The 18,327-nt window shown below is 38.2% G+C and overlaps 1 protein-coding gene across 3 annotated transcripts in view; it reads right to left on the bottom strand.

Annotated features, from left to right (window-relative positions):
* LOC139507207 (uncharacterized) overlaps positions 1-18,327 on the bottom strand; it is a 55,268-nt gene that overhangs the window by 23,376 nt on the left and 13,565 nt on the right. For 2 of the 3 annotated variants that reach the window (XM_071295678.1, XM_071295677.1), the window contains exons 2-4: positions 3,559-3,741; positions 2,573-2,688; positions 1,545-1,608 (exon numbers count right to left, since the gene is read on the bottom strand). In XM_071295678.1, coding sequence (XP_071151779.1) covers positions 1,545-1,608; positions 2,573-2,688; positions 3,559-3,723 — 345 coding nt within the window. In that variant the 5' untranslated portion in view covers positions 3,724-3,741. Of the gene's footprint in view, positions 1-1,544; positions 1,609-2,572; positions 2,689-3,558; positions 3,742-4,317; positions 4,422-18,327 lie in introns of all 3 variants that reach the window. The other variant, XM_071295679.1, reaches the window with a different exon arrangement.

The raw sequence follows: 18,327 nt of genomic DNA, 5'->3' as shown, positions 1-18,327 counted from the left end.
AATACCTTAACTGATTATGCAGGAGTGGGAAAAACGGGGCACAGAGATGGTGTAGAAGCTGAGTTTCAACAACCAGCAGGATTGTGCACAGAACAGGGTACAATCTTCGTGACAGACATTGCTGCAGGATCTGTGAGAATGGTCATTAGTTCTTCCCCTCTTGTCAAATTTCTTGAGTTCCTTAACATGTTCCACAAAGCAATTGGTGTCACTTTGCCAAATGTAAGTAATGAAGATAGTTTTGAAGACAGGATTGCTGTTTTACAGAAAGTATATGAGTTTCTCATTCAATGCAATGAACGTATTAGAGATTTTACAGGAATTAACAAAACTTTACAGGGTCCAGAGGGTGCATGTTCTGCTCAGTCAGTTTCAGACCTGAAGATGATGATAGACAGCTTACAACAAGTACTTGATCTTGTAAGGAAAGTCAAACCAACATTTGAGGAGAGATTGAATATCAAGTCTTGTCTAACATTAGTTGTTGAAAATCTCTTTGCAGAAATGAGGCAAGGAAATGACATGCCTCTTGTTCTTCAGTTTAGTCAAAGATTTCACTCTTGCACACGAGAACTTCTGAAAAGAGTAACTAAATCCAGTTTTGTTTATTTCACTGGTGAAAACTCATATTATCATCGAACAGACAACTCATATGTCTCATTTCAAGAAATACCAAGAATGGACTTGCCTGTGAAAAAGAAATTGAGTGCAGATCAAATGTCAAAATTAAGATGTTGGCGTTCAGAGTTTGGTCAGAGTGTCAGACAAAACACAGTCAGGGGTTTAACAACTAAAGATAAGCCCGGAACATTACCATTAACATGTTATGAAAAAGGTGATACAGCAGTTAAAGAGATAGATGTTGGTAATCTTGACAACTGTCTTCAAAAAGACACCAGAAAATCTAATGAATCAAGCCAGAAAATAATACTTAGTAATAAAACATTAATATATCTGAAATTGAATCAGACATTGGTTGTTGCCAAATTGTTAGAACACTTGGTTGAACTGCAAGAAGAGGTAAAATGTATAATGTACCATCAGGCCAATCTTCTTCCTCTTCAGTTTGTTAGTGGAATGAACACTAAGGTCAAAAGTAGTGGCATATTAGGAACAATAGAGCTTGAGGATGTTGAGGTGGAAGATGATACTATTATTCTCTCAGTAGAATTGTATACATCTATTCTTCCAGCAAAAGATGCGGGTGATACTATTTCACCAGAGGAGATGGATGAGGAAGAGGAAGAGCTTCCCAAAGAAAACCAAAGAAAGAGTAAAAGAGATAGACATTTCAGAGCAGACCCAGATTTTATTTACAACTGTTGAAGCTTTTTTGTTATTAAATATTTAACATTTAAACTGTTATTTAATGATTACAAAGATTTTAGTTTATGATTATTTGATTACTAAAGATAATCAATTTTTGATTACCAAGGCAAATATTTAATGATTATGTGATTATATTGGCAAAAAATGGTGATTATGTGATTACTAGGACCCCCCCCCCCCCCCCCATGAGGGGCCTCATCTATATATATACTTACTTCGCATGTCGGAGTAATGTTATAGGTTTCTTTGTAATCTCCAACTGGTCTTTCTAAATTCAGACTGAAACAGAGAGCTTATATAACTTGAAAAGGAAAAGGACAAAATGACGCACGTGTCTATATCCTTAACAGATATGCATATTTTTATTTATTGTGTTCATACTTTTGCTCTATTTACTAATATTATTAATTCGTATATTTTAACAAATATGATTCGTTTAGGGATAGTCACATGTTAAACTATATTTTCGAAGGTAGAGAGAAAACGGCGGATAGCAAAACGCATATTGACCGGCAAAAAGCATAGTGCACGGTTATTTTTAGAATATCTAAAAACCGATATACTTTGTGACGTCATGTAATGAATTTCAGGATATTGTTTAACGTTTTGAAACAAATGATATCTGTGATCGATTATTTGACGAAAAAAAATCTTCAAATACATAAGATGTTCAAATACATAAGATGTCAAGGAGACAATGTAATATCTATAACGTTCCAACAAACCTAAATGACGATTTTGATACAAACATGGTCGAAAATTAATAATATAACAAATATAGCCTTTGTATGAGGTCAATACAGGATATATCGACCCAAAGAAGTATATCGACCTCGGACTTCGTCCTCAGTCAATATACTTCTTTCAGGTCAATATATCCTTGTATCGAATTCATACTAAGGCTATATTTGTATATTATAGTGTTTTCGTTAAAAAAAATCAACATTAGAATATTATCATTCAAATGTAATACCGCCTATAAGGATCGAGACGACCGGTGTTTTCGTTCATGTTGACTTCTTTTGCTTATTAACTGATTATAGTATTTTACTATCGTTTTCCCAAAAAGGACACGCCAATTAATTTGACCGGCGTATTTATTGGACATATCATAACTTATGATACTTTAATGGTGACTTACAGATTTTTTTCTAAAAAAAAACCCCAAATAAAGCTACATTGTTCATGCAGTATATCTTGTAATGTAAATAGTTTATTAAACAGATTTGAAAAAAAACCTAACTTTTCTTTCTCCAATCCGATCCATCCATCATAACCTTCATCTGGTTTGGCACATTTTTCTTTTTCTTTTAATGGCTGACTGAAGAATTGTTTTGAATATTCCAATACTTGTTTCAACTGAAATAATATTTGAAATCAATGTTAGATATGTACATGTACATCTTATTCATATTGGTTTCTACTTTAAGGGTGTATATTTCTGACTTTTCAGTCTCGTTGAAATCTAGTTCTTGAATTATTTCCTAAACATGTGATAGAAGTGGAAATATCAATGAATTTTAAAAATATTATAAGCAAACATAAATCTGTGAAAAAATTGTGTATTTACAATGAATGGTTTTTGCGAAATCCAGTTTTCAAATTTTACAACCAATCAAGTCAGTATTTTTAGCCAAAATTTTTGGGGGTTTAAGAACACCTATGAAAGTTTAATCTTTAAAAATCAATTGACCTATACTATTAGTTAAGAGAATTCAATCTGCTCAATAATCAAAATCAGTGTTGCTCAAAACTGCCACATTTATGCATATGTAATATGTCCATTGTGATTATTCCTGTAAATTTCTTGAAATTTACATAATTTTGTGAACAGGTCATATGGAAACGTCCATGTAAATCCAAATTGAATCTTTTCTTCAATCATTTGAGTTATGTCTAAACAATGACTTTAGCTGGTTTGTTTTGTTGCTGTTGGTGTCTACGGGAACCTACAATAGGTAAACATTTTCTAACTGGGGATGTTGACCTTGACTGGCTGGTAAACCCAAAAACGGTCGGCGCGGTGCTCAAAGACGTTTGGTGAGATTGAAATGTTTTTGTTGATGTTAATTGTAAAAGACGGTCATTTTGGGTTTGATGGTTCTATGTGGTTTTTTGTTTTACTAATGTTGGTTTGTAGTCTGATTCCTTCACAACGGCTGCTTTAACGCAAAGATTGGTCAGTTGTGCAGCCTTAGTAAAAACAGCATTATACACCAAGTTATACACCTGTGCATCAGGAACCCCGTGGTTTTTCAAATAACAGAACCCAATATTCTTTAGAGCTTGACACATCTGGTCTCCTAGTTCCTTCAAGTCCTCCCTAGGTACGGACTCTGCCTTTTCGATATGAAGCCCATACTTTTGGAAATCTATCACAGGTATTGCAGACATTTAAGATTGCTTTTAAGTCTGCAATAAAATAAAACAAAGCACAAACATAAATTATCACAAATCAGAAGACTGAACTTTAAAACACCTCCAAACTTTCTAATTTTAATAACACCGCGATACTTTCTGGCATGAATGTTTTTATATCTGATAAATAAAGATGAGAACATTCAAACAAACTTTTTCAACATTGAATGGTTGTGACTGCTTAATATTCAGGAGCATCTTAGTGAATCTCCGGTGTGTTTCGGGGTTTATGATTTAGTCTTTAATATACCCTTTCTTTGTTATTGTTGGTTGTCTTATCGTTGATTTTATTTTAAATGTGAATTTCAAACGCCCCTTGACTGCTGACCCCAATTTTTGAGACTTTTATCTATTGTGTCTGGGTTTTTTTTTGTTGCTCAAACATTGTTGTCAATATCATGTATAATTTGCAATTTTTTTTACTATAAGCGAAAACAACAACAGACAAAAAATAATCCCCGAAAGACTACAAAGAACATTTAGGATTAATAAAACATTGCTAAAACAATATGAGATTTTAAATAAGCGTGCTTGTCCACATTGAAGACGTCATATACATGTATATGTTACCTTGAATTAAAATAATGACGAAGAACAACTAAGGTATAATAATGATCTTATCACTCTTGATCCGATACCAGATCCATGTCTAACTGTTCTTAATACGTGGCCGCCTAACATAAAAAAAAAAGGGAGATGTGGTATGATTGCCTATGAGACAACTGTTCACAAGACACCAAAATGACACAGACATTAACAACTATAGGTCACCGTACGGCCTTCAACAATAAGCAAAGCCCATACCGCATAGTCAGCTAAACTCATTTGTCTAAAACCTGAAAGCAGCTGTTTCGTTTTGACTTCTCTTTGAATGTATGTGCTCATCAAAAGATAGGTGAAATCCCTCTCTGTCGACTGTTACAAAACGGTGCTTGCACTAGTTCCTACTAGAGCTATTATACATTGCATTTTCTCATATTTTCTGAATATATTTCTTATTGGTAATATATATGGTCCTTTGAGGTCGGTTCTTTATTGTTTAAATTCATTTCCTCGTCATCAAGGGTGACTTAGGAATAGAAATATTGGTTGTTCAGGTCTTTTTCCAACATGTTGTGAAACCTTGCTAAAATGGGGCGTCCGTTTGGTTATTCGGGATGTACAAGTACACAGCAACGTCGGTCAGAATGAAGATGTTAAATCTGATGCCTCGAGTACCAAATCAGGAAAATTGTCATTGTTATATTATAGTTCGTTTCTGTGTGTGTTACATTGTAATATTATGTATCTGTTGTGTCGTAGTTCTCTTATATTTGACGCTCTCTGTACGTTTATAACCCTTGTAACAACTCACTGAGGTGTTCGTACTGAAATGGCCTATTGCAAGGCAAAGTTTCTATCATAATCCAATATATACCCACATATTCGAGTAGCAGTCGAAATTTCATCGACCTTCATCCCTATTGACCTAAATTTCAAGACCCAACTATTGTATTTATTGTTCAACTGTGTCCTGAACATACATGGAATACTTCCCATTGGACTTCAGGTTAATAACAATTAATCGAATCCATTTTTGTTTACCATGGCGTAAGAAAAAAGTGAACCATGTCTCATGGACTCAAATAGAAAGAAAACATGTTTAGAGATAGAGGAAGATGTGGAATGAGTGCCAATGAGACAACTCACTATCCAAGTAACAATTTATACAAGTAAACCATTATAATAGGTCAAGGTACGGCCTGCACACCATGAAAAATGTTTCATTCGAGAAATAAATCTTGAACAACACGACTATCAATCCTCGACATTTTAATTGAAGTTTCAAATTCTCAAAAACCTCGCATATAAAAGTGAAAAATTAAAAAAAAACAAAAAAAAAACGTACCATCGATTTTTATAGTCTGCTCTTTTGTCGTGCTATTACAACACTGTCTCAGTTGAGCGCTCATATGCATGTACAATCATACTTGTCAATCCCGCCCCTAATTCGCCATGTTCCTGAGGAACTCGTGCATGTAGTTCAGTGGCTATCGTGTGTTCACGTCTGTCATTTTTGTTTTTCGTAAATTGTTTCATATTTTTAATTTCGGTACCTTTTATAGCCGACTATACGTTATGTGTATTTCTCATTGTTGAAGTCGAACGGTTGTCCATTATTGCTTAATCACTTTATTTGAACTTTGGTGGATAGTTGTCTCATGGGCAATAGTACCACAGCTCTCTTTTTTTGTATATTTCATCAACAGAGACCAACACTTCCAGTGCTATTCAATTCTTTAATGTTGCGGGTCCCTTGATTAATTGATTTTTGCTTGTTTAAAGGGGCACTAGCTGTAAAATTCATGGTCACCGATTTGACTCAAATTCTCATATTTGATTTATAACAACGTAAAACATTTATCCAAACTATCAAAAGTCTAAAATAAACAGTTTACAGAGCATGGGGTAGATAATATATAGGTTCGTTTCGTGTGTATTTTAGTTCAGACGCCATCTAATTAACCCTCAAATGACCATATTTATAAGCGATGTAAACATAAATAAAGATATGAATAGATTTCAAATTGTCTTAATTGACCATTAACCAAGAAACCCTTGTTTTTCCCTCTTTCCCCCGAGCAAATCATAACCATCCCTTTTGTAGTTTGGAAACTTGTGGTATAATTTCAGAGAGATTCATACACTTAATGACTGGAAACTACAAAAATGTTTATTTCGACCCCCTTTTTGGCTCCTTATTCCTAAACAGTTAAGACCATAACCCCCCCCCCCACCCCCACCCCCAATCAATCCCAACCTTTCTTTAGTGGTTATAAACCTTTTGTTAAAATTTGATCGATTTCTATTTACTTAAACAAAAGTTATTATCCGGAAAACATCTGTCTTCGGCGACGCTGACGACGACGACGTGATAGCAATATACGACCATTTTTTTTCTTCATTTTTCTTGCAGTCGTATTAAAACATGTAGATTTATACACATATATTGTGCATTTCTGAATAAATATATTCAGATTACTCGGGATTGTAATTAAGATATGTTATGACCCAGTATTTTTTAAGGAGAACCAAATATCCGTCAGAAGTATACTGTTCATTGCATTTTTTTTTTTATCAATGTTGGTCAGCAATTGCAAATAGAATTTTACTTAAAAATTCACGATTTTCAATCATATTTTAAAAAGGCATGTCACAGCAATGTTTGGTGCAAAATAAGAAGTTTGTGAATTTAAATTCTTTTAAGAATATAATTCGGACTATGCTATACATAAAAGTCAAATTAGTTTCGACAATTTTCCATTTTTTTTCCGTGAGTGATCCATATCCATGAGAAAGAAGCCCCACAGAAACAATCAAGATCCGTCGTCAAAAGTAACTTTCCAGATAACGAAAAAAATATTCAGATATGAAATTTTCAACCTTTTACATTGATCCTAACATGGGATATGGAAAAAACCAGACTCAAGCTAGCGAACAATAAGCCAGCGAACAATAAGATGAATCAAGCTAGCGAACAATAAGCCAGCGAACAATAAGAAAACGCACCCACATGATCATGCCTAAAAACCGAAGATTTGCAATAACACGACACGTACTTATATATATGATGACAAATAAATAAAATTGATGACAAATAATTTCCAATAGGAAGATGAAATGCAATTCCATTCAAACACAGAAAAGTTTAATAATTTATTTGTGTATTTAATAACTTTTTTTTAAGGCCGGGAATTAAAAAAAAACTTTCTCCTTTCTCTTTGATAAGGGATTGGCTATTTTCTGTATAATAATAATAACAATTGATAACAACAGGTTACACTATACTACTGTAGCGAAACAATAAGATCTTCAAGCTTATATAGTTATACGATTAAAAAGAAAAACTGATAACCATTATATTCACTTTTCGCCAAAGAAATAGCTAGTTCACGTAATTATTCAAAAGTAAATACTAGTAGTCACTCTTGTAATTTCTTTATTACATTTCGATAAGAAGAGCGATACGTGTAAGAGTTACACACGAATACACGAATTACGTCAAATAGAATAAAAACGATTTGACATAAATATTTTGGTTCATCTAAACAACAATTTAGTTAGAATCAAACCTATGTAAAATAACTTTAATCCGTAAACATTTCCGTACGGGAAAGATCCGGATGGGGTAGGGTGACCTTACCATTCCCCTTCTTTAATTCATAAAAAAATAGCTACGGTAAAGCTTTTGTCCACACTAGGTACACTCGATAGGCACTTGCCTAAGGTCGCCTGGACCCAAATACCCAGGTGGGTAAAGTTACGGAACTTTTTTTTTTGAGGTCCAAAGTTGGGGTCGGGTGACCCTACCATCCCCCTTATTCAATTCATAGCAAAGTCCCTACGGCAAAGCTTTTGTCCACACTAGGTACACTCGATAGGCACTTGCCTAAGGTCGCCTGGACCCAAATACCCAGGTGGGTAAAGTTACGGAACTTTTTTTTTTTGAGGTCCAAAGTTGGGGTCGGGTGACCCTACCATCCCCCTTATTCAATTCATAGCAAAGTCCCTACGGCAAAGCTTTTGTCCACACTAGGTACACTCGATAGGCACTTGCCTAAGGTCGCCTGGACCCAAATACCCAGGTGGGTAAAGTTACGGAACTTTTTTTTTTTGAGGTCCAAAGTTGGGGTCGGGTGACCCTACCATCCCCCTTATTCAATTCATAGCAAAGTCCCTACGGCAAAGCTTTTGTCCACACTAGGTACACTCGATAGGCACTTGCCTAAGGTCGCCTGGACCCAAATACCCAGGTGGGTAAAGTTACGGAACTTTTTTTTTTGAGGTCCAAAGTTGGGGTCGGGTGACCCTACCATCCCCCTTATTCAATTCATAGCAAAGTCCCTACGGCAAAGCTTTTGTCCACACTAGGTACACTCGATAGGCACTTGCCTAAGGTCGCCTGGACCCAAATACCCAGGTGGGTAAAGTTACGGAACTTTTTTTTTTTGAGGTCCAAAGTTGGGGTCGGGTGACCCTACCATCCCCCTTATTCAATTCATAGCAAAGTCCCTACGGCAAAGCTTTTGTCCACACTAGGTACACTCGATAGGCACTTGCCTAAGGTCGCCTGGACCCAAATACCCAGGTGGGTAAAGTTACGGAACTTTTTTTTTTTGAGGTCCAAAGTTGGGGTCGGGTGACCCTACCATCCCCCTTATTCAATTCATAGCAAAGTCCCTACGGCAAAGCTTTTGTCCACACTAGGTACACTCGATAGGCACTTGCCTAAGGTCGCCTGGACCCAAATACCCAGGTGGGTAAAGTTACGGAACTTTTTTTTTTTGAGGTCCAAAGTTGGGGTCGGGTGACCCTACCATCCCCCTTATTCAATTCATAGCAAAGTCCCTACGGCAAAGCTTTTGTCCACACTAGGTACACTCGATAGGCACTTGCCTAAGGTCGCCTGGACCCAAATACCCAGGTGGGTAAAGTTACGGAACTTTTTTTTTTTGAGGTCCAAAGTTGGGGTCGGGTGACCCTACCATCCCCCTTATTCAATTCATAGCAAAGTCCCTACGGCAAAGCTTTTGTCCACACTAGGTACACTCGATAGGCACTTGCCTAAGGTCGCCTGGACCCAAATACCCAGGTGGGTAAAGTTACGGAACTTTTTTTTTTTGAGGTCCAAAGTTGGGGTCGGGTGACCCTACCATCCCCCTTATTCAATTCATAGCAAAGTCCCTACGGCAAAGCTTTTGTCCACACTAGGTACACTCGATAGGCACTTGCCTAAGGTCGCCTGGACCCAAATACCCAGGTGGGTAAAGTTACGGAACTTTTTTTTTTTGAGGTCCAAAGTTGGGGTCGGGTGACCCTACCATCCCCCTTATTCAATTCATAGCAAAGTCCCTACGGCAAAGCTTTTGTCCACACTAGGTACACTCGATAGGCACTTGCCTAAGGTCGCCTGGACCCAAATACCCAGGTGGGTAAAGTTACGGAACTTTTTTTTTTTGAGGTCCAAAGTTGGGGTCGGGTGACCCTACCATCCCCCTTATTCAATTCATAGCAAAGTCCCTACGGCAAAGCTTTTGTCCACACTAGGTACACTCGATAGGCACTTGCCTAAGGTCGCCTGGACCCAAATACCCAGGTGGGTAAAGTTACGGAACTTTTTTTTTTTGAGGTCCAAAGTTGGGGTCGGGTGACCCTACCATCCCCCTTATTCAATTCATAGCAAAGTCCCTACGGCAAAGCTTTTGTCCACACTAGGTACACTCGATAGGCACTTGCCTAAGGTCGCCTGGACCCAAATACCCAGGTGGGTAAAGTTACGGAACTTTTTTTTTTTGAGGTCCAAAGTTGGGGTCGGGTGACCCTACCATCCCCCTTATTCAATTCATAGCAAAGTCCCTACGGCAAAGCTTTTGTCCACACTAGGTACACTCGATAGGCACTTGCCTAAGGTCGCCTGGACCCAAATACCCAGGTGGGTAAAGTTACGGAACTTTTTTTTTTTGAGGTCCAAAGTTGGGGTCGGGTGACCCTACCATCCCCCTTATTCAATTCATAGCAAAGTCCCTACGGCAAAGCTTTTGTCCACACTAGGTACACTCGATAGGCACTTGCCTAAGGTCGCCTGGACCCAAATACCCAGGTGGGTAAAGTTACGGAACTTTTTTTTTTTGAGGTCCAAAGTTGGGGTCGGGTGACCCTACCATCCCCCTTATTCAATTCATAGCAAAGTCCCTACGGCAAAGCTTTTGTCCACACTAGGTACACTCGATAGGCACTTGCCTAAGGTCGCCTGGACCCAAATACCCAGGTGGGTAAAGTTACGGAACTTTTTTTTTTTGAGGTCCAAAGTTGGGGTCGGGTGACCCTACCATCCCCCTTATTCAATTCATAGCAAAGTCCCTACGGCAAAGCTTTTGTCCACACTAGGTACACTCGATAGGCACTTGCCTAAGGTCGCCTGGACCCAAATACCCAGGTGGGTAAAGTTACGGAACTTTTTTTTTTTGAGGTCCAAAGTTGGGGTCGGGTGACCCTACCATCCCCCTTATTCAATTCATAGCAAAGTCCCTACGGCAAAGCTTTTGTCCACACTAGGTACACTCGATAGGCACTTGCCTAAGGTCGCCTGGACCCAAATACCCAGGTGGGTAAAGTTACGGAACTTTTTTTTTTTGAGGTCCAAAGTTGGGGTCGGGTGACCCTACCATCCCCCTTATTCAATTCATAGCAAAGTCCCTACGGCAAAGCTTTTGTCCACACTAGGTACACTCGATAGGCACTTGCCTAAGGTCGCCTGGACCCAAATACCCAGGTGGGTAAAGTTACGGAACTTTTTTTTTTTGAGGTCCAAAGTTGGGGTCGGGTGACCCTACCATCCCCCTTATTCAATTCATAGCAAAGTCCCTACGGCAAAGCTTTTGTCCACACTAGGTACACTCGATAGGCACTTGCCTAAGGTCGCCTGGACCCAAATACCCAGGTGGGTAAAGTTACGGAACTTTTTTTTTTTGAGGTCCAAAGTTGGGGTCGGGTGACCCTACCATCCCCCTTATTCAATTCATAGCAAAGTCCCTACGGCAAAGCTTTTGTCCACACTAGGTACACTCGATAGGCACTTGCCTAAGGTCGCCTGGACCCAAATACCCAGGTGGGTAAAGTTACGGAACTTTTTTTTTTTGAGGTCCAAAGTTGGGGTCGGGTGACCCTACCATCCCCCTTATTCAATTCATAGCAAAGTCCCTACGGCAAAGCTTTTGTCCACACTAGGTACACTCGATAGGCACTTGCCTAAGGTCGCCTGGACCCAAATACCCAGGTGGGTAAAGTTACGGAACTTTTTTTTTTTGAGGTCCAAAGTTGGGGTCGGGTGACCCTACCATCCCCCTTATTCAATTCATAGCAAAGTCCCTACGGCAAAGCTTTTGTCCACACTAGGTACACTCGATAGGCACTTGCCTAAGGTCGCCTGGACCCAAATACCCAGGTGGGTAAAGTTACGGAACTTTTTTTTTTTGAGGTCCAAAGTTGGGGTCGGGTGACCCTACCATCCCCCTTATTCAATTCATAGCAAAGTCCCTACGGCAAAGCTTTTGTCCACACTAGGTACACTCGATAGGCACTTGCCTAAGGTCGCCTGGACCCAAATACCCAGGTGGGTAAAGTTACGGAACTTTTTTTTTTTGAGGTCCAAAGTTGGGGTCGGGTGACCCTACCATCCCCCTTATTCAATTCATAGCAAAGTCCCTACGGCAAAGCTTTTGTCCACACTAGGTACACTCGATAGGCACTTGCCTAAGGTCGCCTGGACCCAAATACCCAGGTGGGTAAAGTTACGGAACTTTTTTTTTTTGAGGTCCAAAGTTGGGGTCGGGTGACCCTACCATCCCCCTTATTCAATTCATAGCAAAGTCCCTACGGCAAAGCTTTTGTCCACACTAGGTACACTCGATAGGCACTTGCCTAAGGTCGCCTGGACCCAAATACCCAGGTGGGTAAAGTTACGGAACTTTTTTTTTTTGAGGTCCAAAGTTGGGGTCGGGTGACCCTACCATCCCCCTTATTCAATTCATAGCAAAGTCCCTACGGCAAAGCTTTTGTCCACACTAGGTACACTCGATAGGCACTTGCCTAAGGTCGCCTGGACCCAAATACCCAGGTGGGTAAAGTTACGGAACTTTTTTTTTTTGAGGTCCAAAGTTGGGGTCGGGTGACCCTACCATCCCCCTTATTCAATTCATAGCAAAGTCCCTACGGCAAAGCTTTTGTCCACACTAGGTACACTCGATAGGCACTTGCCTAAGGTCGCCTGGACCCAAATACCCAGGTGGGTAAAGTTACGGAACTTTTTTTTTTTGAGGTCCAAAGTTGGGGTCGGGTGACCCTACCATCCCCCTTATTCAATTCATAGCAAAGTCCCTACGGCAAAGCTTTTGTCCACACTAGGTACACTCGATAGGCACTTGCCTAAGGTCGCCTGGACCCAAATACCCAGGTGGGTAAAGTTACGGAACTTTTTTTTTTTGAGGTCCAAAGTTGGGGTCGGGTGACCCTACCATCCCCCTTATTCAATTCATAGCAAAGTCCCTACGGCAAAGCTTTTGTCCACACTAGGTACACTCGATAGGCACTTGCCTAAGGTCGCCTGGACCCAAATACCCAGGTGGGTAAAGTTACGGAACTTTTTTTTTGAGCACCAAAATTGGAGTAAGGTGAAAAGCAAAGTTGCGCACCCTACATTGATACATAATATAGTTCTTAGTCATTTAACAAAAAGGAGGATTAAATCTGCTTTTTCGACACAAGTAAGTTTTCTCAATCGTTTTTGTTTTGAAAGGCTATTGTCTAAATAGTCTATACATTGTCTATAAGTTTAATCTACAGAAAATGTCATTTTAGGAACTATTTGACAGGATGCCGAAAGTAAGGAAAGCAATTTCACACAACACATTATTTCTAGTTGAAAAGTTTATAAAATAATAGGAACACTGTTAACACTATAAATGATTTAACATAACACAGAAATGTATCAACACAATATAAACAGTCAACTGACGACAATAAATACTAAGTTGATCTTAATGAGCGATTCATTTTTGAGGAAACTATATATATAGCTACTTAGTCTTTTGTAAAAGTAAACAAATGTCGACGGCGGACGACTACGGATTACAAACGACAAACATCAATGTTTGTGAAAAGCTCACACTGACCCTGTAGGGCAGATTATATATGATAGTGAATCAGTGGCGGATCCAGAAATTTTCATAAGTGGGGGCCCACTGACTGACCTAAGGGGGGGGGGGGGGCCGCTCCAGTCACGCTTCAGTGATTCCCTATATAAGCAACCAATTTTTTTCCCAAAAAGGGGGGCCCGGGCCCCCTGGCCCCACCAAATCCGCGTCTGTGAATGTGTATTTACTAATACACAATATTACTTTTAACTATTATTTTCCACTAAGCAAGCCTAATAAACCCATATATTTTTATAAGCATTCTTGTTACTGAAAAAAAACATGTTGTTAATGAAGCTGATAATAACAATTTGTTTTTCTTTTCTAGTATGGAACTGTAGATTCATGTGACATAAATTGTTATTTTTTTGAAAAAAATAAAGTAGAAGGGGGCAACAACAAAACATGTTTTAAAACTTTCCATTTATGTTCTACTGGTAAAATAATTAAGCCAGGGATTTCTTTACCACAAAATACCTATACGTACTTCTTCCATAGATATAAGGATTTTGTTTTGAAGTTTTGCTGTACCTGTAGAAACTTATTTCTATCGGGAAAACACATCCTTTTTTACGGAAATATTGTTTACCGTGTCCGGAAATTAAGAAGAGATCCTGGTAAACTTATCGATCCGTCAAATAAACTTGTTCTGAAAGTTTACCAAATCAACACTGTAATTATATCATTGTATATTGTTTTTATTGGTATCAATATCGATTTTGTTATCAGTAAATTAAAAGAAAACTAAATATTACTATTATGTAATATATATACATATACACTTTCATGAATCGACAATCTATCGATACCCTTATCTTGGCATTGCACAAGGGCATGTTTTTCTCTGACTGTTTATGACGTCTTTATACTAAATAAATTGGATGTCGGGTGTGTACTGATTGATAATTAAGTCTTAGATGCATGATTTTTTATTAGCTGTTAGTGGCTTTGAACTAGCGGTCAGTACTGAGAGTATTATAAGATCTGTACTCAGTGTCTTTTGTTTTTGTTTTTAGGATGTACAAGTACCAGGCCACGTTGAATTGCATTTTTTCCTTTTAAAAAAACAAGCTTTTCATAACACTAGTATATATTGATATGAGACTGATAAAGGAACCAAAAGAGCAAAAACAAATATAGGTCAATGTGCTTGTTTCGAGATATAAGCCATTAAAATTTTGGCGGAAAAATGTTCTCCCTTGACTTTTCATAGTTTTATCATTGACAAGTTTAAGTTCTCATAAACTGTTAAAAATAACAACGATTTTATATTACTTTTACTGATGGCTTACAATGATACATGTTAGAGATTTATAAAAAGAAAAATGGGGGTCAATGGGCAAAATATGTTAAGGCATTCAAATGGATAAAACCAGAGGATTCCGAAATTCTGAAAAAAATTCAAAAACATGACAAGGGAACTTCCTTAATATGTTCACGTCAGAAACATTTTATGCAAATGTAGATTCTGTCTTGTTCATATCGCAACATCAGCATTCGAAAATTCCTAATTAGCAAAATCTACTACAACGGGAAACATCTTGACATTTATTAAACATATAAAATGTTTCAAAAAGTAAAAATAAACACAAAGGTGATGCTAAAAAGTTATGTAAAAAAAACAAACAAAAAACAAGCAGAACACAAGCATACATCTGCGGAAGTTTGTCGCGCTGTTTATAATTGCAGAGGTGTAGAAGGAATCAACTTGTTGTTTGGATGTTGATCCTTATCACAGGTGTATGTCTGTCTGACATATTTGGGCAACAATTTTACTATTTTGGATTCATGATACTTAGATTAGAATTGAAAGCATCTTGCAAAGCACGATCTCCTGTAAGTTTTCAGCTAGTATAATAATGTCTATCAACAAAATGCACTTCAAGAATCATATATTGATTAACCTTGTAAACATCGTAACAATGCTGATCCATTTCCTTTATCATGTACAGCCTCCATCCGCAGCTGTTTCTGTGCTATTCAACACCATGCAATCTCCAGAGGTGCGCCGGCTCAGTCTGACTCTGAAACTGGATGGCCTACATTGCACTCGATGTGTCAGCTGATGTAACTTTTGCACTGTCACTGATTGATGCTTTCACCAGAGCATATTTTAAAGTCTCTTCTATCATAAGTCCATTATTTCCACTAAATGTCTTCAAATCACTTAATAAATTTAATTGCCACTTTTCGAGATCTCATTTTTCTCACCCTATCTTCACTATGATGATACTTCCGCTTGTCTATACAATTCTGAAATAAGCTAACCCCTATTGCTCCTACCACTAATAAGGTTCTGTGAGCTTGCCATATTGTCTGTTCCTCAAAAACCCTGCACCCTACTTCAATAGCAAAGCACTAAGTCGTCAATCCCTATTGTTGGCAATCTGATACAAGCTGTTGATATTTTACCATCTTCCTTTCGTGTACCTCATACATCCTTTCTTCTAAAGGGACTGTCAGTTCCGGCAAGACTATAGTAAACCTCCAGTCTGTTACTCTTGCATGGATCCTATGGCCTTCAGGTGTGCTGGCCATGCTCTCAAAAGTTTTTTTCTTACCTTTTTCTTTCTCCTCCTGACGAAGTACAACCTCGCTGTTAATGTGTTCAGTGCACTATCATGTCTCCATGTGTTCCTACAATTTTTCATTGCCACTTGACAAGATGACAACAACACATGTTGTAGAGAAGCTGGTTTGTCTTTTCATAAGGTGCACATTGGATCTGCTATCAACCCCTATGCATAGATATTTGATAGACTTGGCATTACATCATACACTGATCTCAGATTGATGCTGAAACGATATCCCTCCATACTCCAAATATCGCTCCTGGCAAAAACCTCGCTTCTAGTTCCTCCCAAATAGACCAGCCACCTTGCTGCTTCATAACTACCGCATTCCTATTACTGTTCTATTCTTTTATTTGCCGAACTTCCTGCTTTCTCTGCTTTTCACTTTCTTCTTGTCTTGATCTTCACTTTGGCTCCTCTAACTTTGCCATTTTTGCTGTTACTTACCATCATGACCTGTCGTGTTTTTGTAACTTTAAACTCTTCAGTTCACGAATTAAGTGAGTGGTAATTGCTGTTTAGTCACTATATTGTCAACGCTGCTGAAACTTCTTGTGACGCCGAACCAAAGTCATATTTGTTTTCTTAACCTAAACTTTGGACACGGAAAACTCATATAAAAAAACGGCCATAATGTTCTTGGCAAGACACCATGTTGATACATCCAAGCTTTGTATCTTCCTGGCAGACCACTTTGGTCTATCTTCGACAGCCAATCTATCTATACCAGCTGCATTAGTATTTCTTTTATGTTTTACTGTCTACTGGTGTAGAGGCAAACTTTTCCCAAAAGCATTTTATCTCCGACTGTTGGTAAAATTCCCCTGCTAATTCGAAAGTTTCATCTCTCACTTTGCCTTTTTTCACAAGTAAACTTCTTGAATTAACTGGGTTTGAATTTCATTGTTGCCCAATTTATCATTCCTTCCAACATCTCTAAGGTCCATCTTCCCTCTAGTTCTGTGTTTGCTGTAATAGCATTAACGGTACAAATTTTCCTGCACCAGATGCGCATTTCGACAATATATGTCTTTTCAGTCATGTTTGTGGCCAAAATATTTGAAATCCAAAGCTTATATAAAAGATGAAGAGCTATAATCAAAAAGGTCCAACAAGAATAGCCAAATCCGTGAAAGGAATCAGAGCTATGCATGAGGGACATACATTCCTTAATTTATAATAATTTCTAACATTTTGTAACAGCAAATTTTAATAACACAAAAATCCGTATTTTCATGCCAGTATTATGTACTAGCTATTGGGCTGGTGATACCCTCAGGGACTTACAGTCCACCAGCAGAGGCATCGACCCAGTGGTAGTAATAACATGAAAGGTACCAATTCTCCTGCACCAGATGCGCATTTCGACAATACATGTCTCTTCAGTGATATGCTCGTGGCCAAAATATTTGAATTCCAAAGCTTATATAAAAGATGAAGAGCTATATTCCAAAAGGTCCAAAAAGTATAGCCATATCCTTGAAAGGAATCAGAGCTTTGCAAGAGGGAGATGCATTTCTTAATTTATAATAGTTAATAGTCATGTCCTCTATAAATGCTCTTATTGGTTGTTGTCTTCTATCTGATGACATTAATGGTCCTCTTCCTGGTTTTTCAACTGACTTCATAATGAGGATTCACAGCTGCTGCAAACAATACTAGGACAATGCACATCCCATTAATATTCCTTCTCATAGTCTCGGCCAAGCTGTGTTGAAATCTCCTACTGTAAATACCATCTCTATGTGATCAAAGTATTCCTGCAGCATTGTCCTGTTGTGCACGTGGTTGGCACAACGTACCTCTGTAATGTCAAATCTACCAGTTTGTGAGGTATGAATCCGTAAGCATAAGCAAGGTCTAGCCAAAGTCGCTTTTCTTCTCATATGATTCTCTTAAGATCTGAGTCAAAACACTAGTATGGTCAATACATCCGGATACCTCTGTCATGCTTTATTTCTGAACCGATAGGTCTATGCATTATTAATTACTTAGCAGGAACCTTGTTGTTCCTTGCTAAAACTGGTAGGATTTTACCCTCGATGTTCAGTATAGATATGGTTCAAAACAGCTAAACTTTCATGGAGTTCTTTCCCTTCAGAACAAACATCTATTTGTTTTATACCATGCATCTATCATCTTTCTTTTTCTCCAAACTACTCTCAAAAACTTCTAGAATCGTCTGGTTAGCTTTGAACATATACTGTATGGCCCTGGTACTGCTCTTGTTTTCTTCAAAACATCCTGCACTTTGTTAAACTTCAGTTCTGACTCAT

Source organism: Mytilus edulis, unplaced genomic scaffold (genome assembly GCF_963676685.1).
Source record: "Mytilus edulis unplaced genomic scaffold, xbMytEdul2.2 SCAFFOLD_104, whole genome shotgun sequence".
Classification (NCBI taxonomy): Eukaryota; Metazoa; Mollusca; class Bivalvia; order Mytilida; family Mytilidae; genus Mytilus; species Mytilus edulis.
This window is presented reverse-complemented; position numbering and strand designations above follow the sequence as displayed.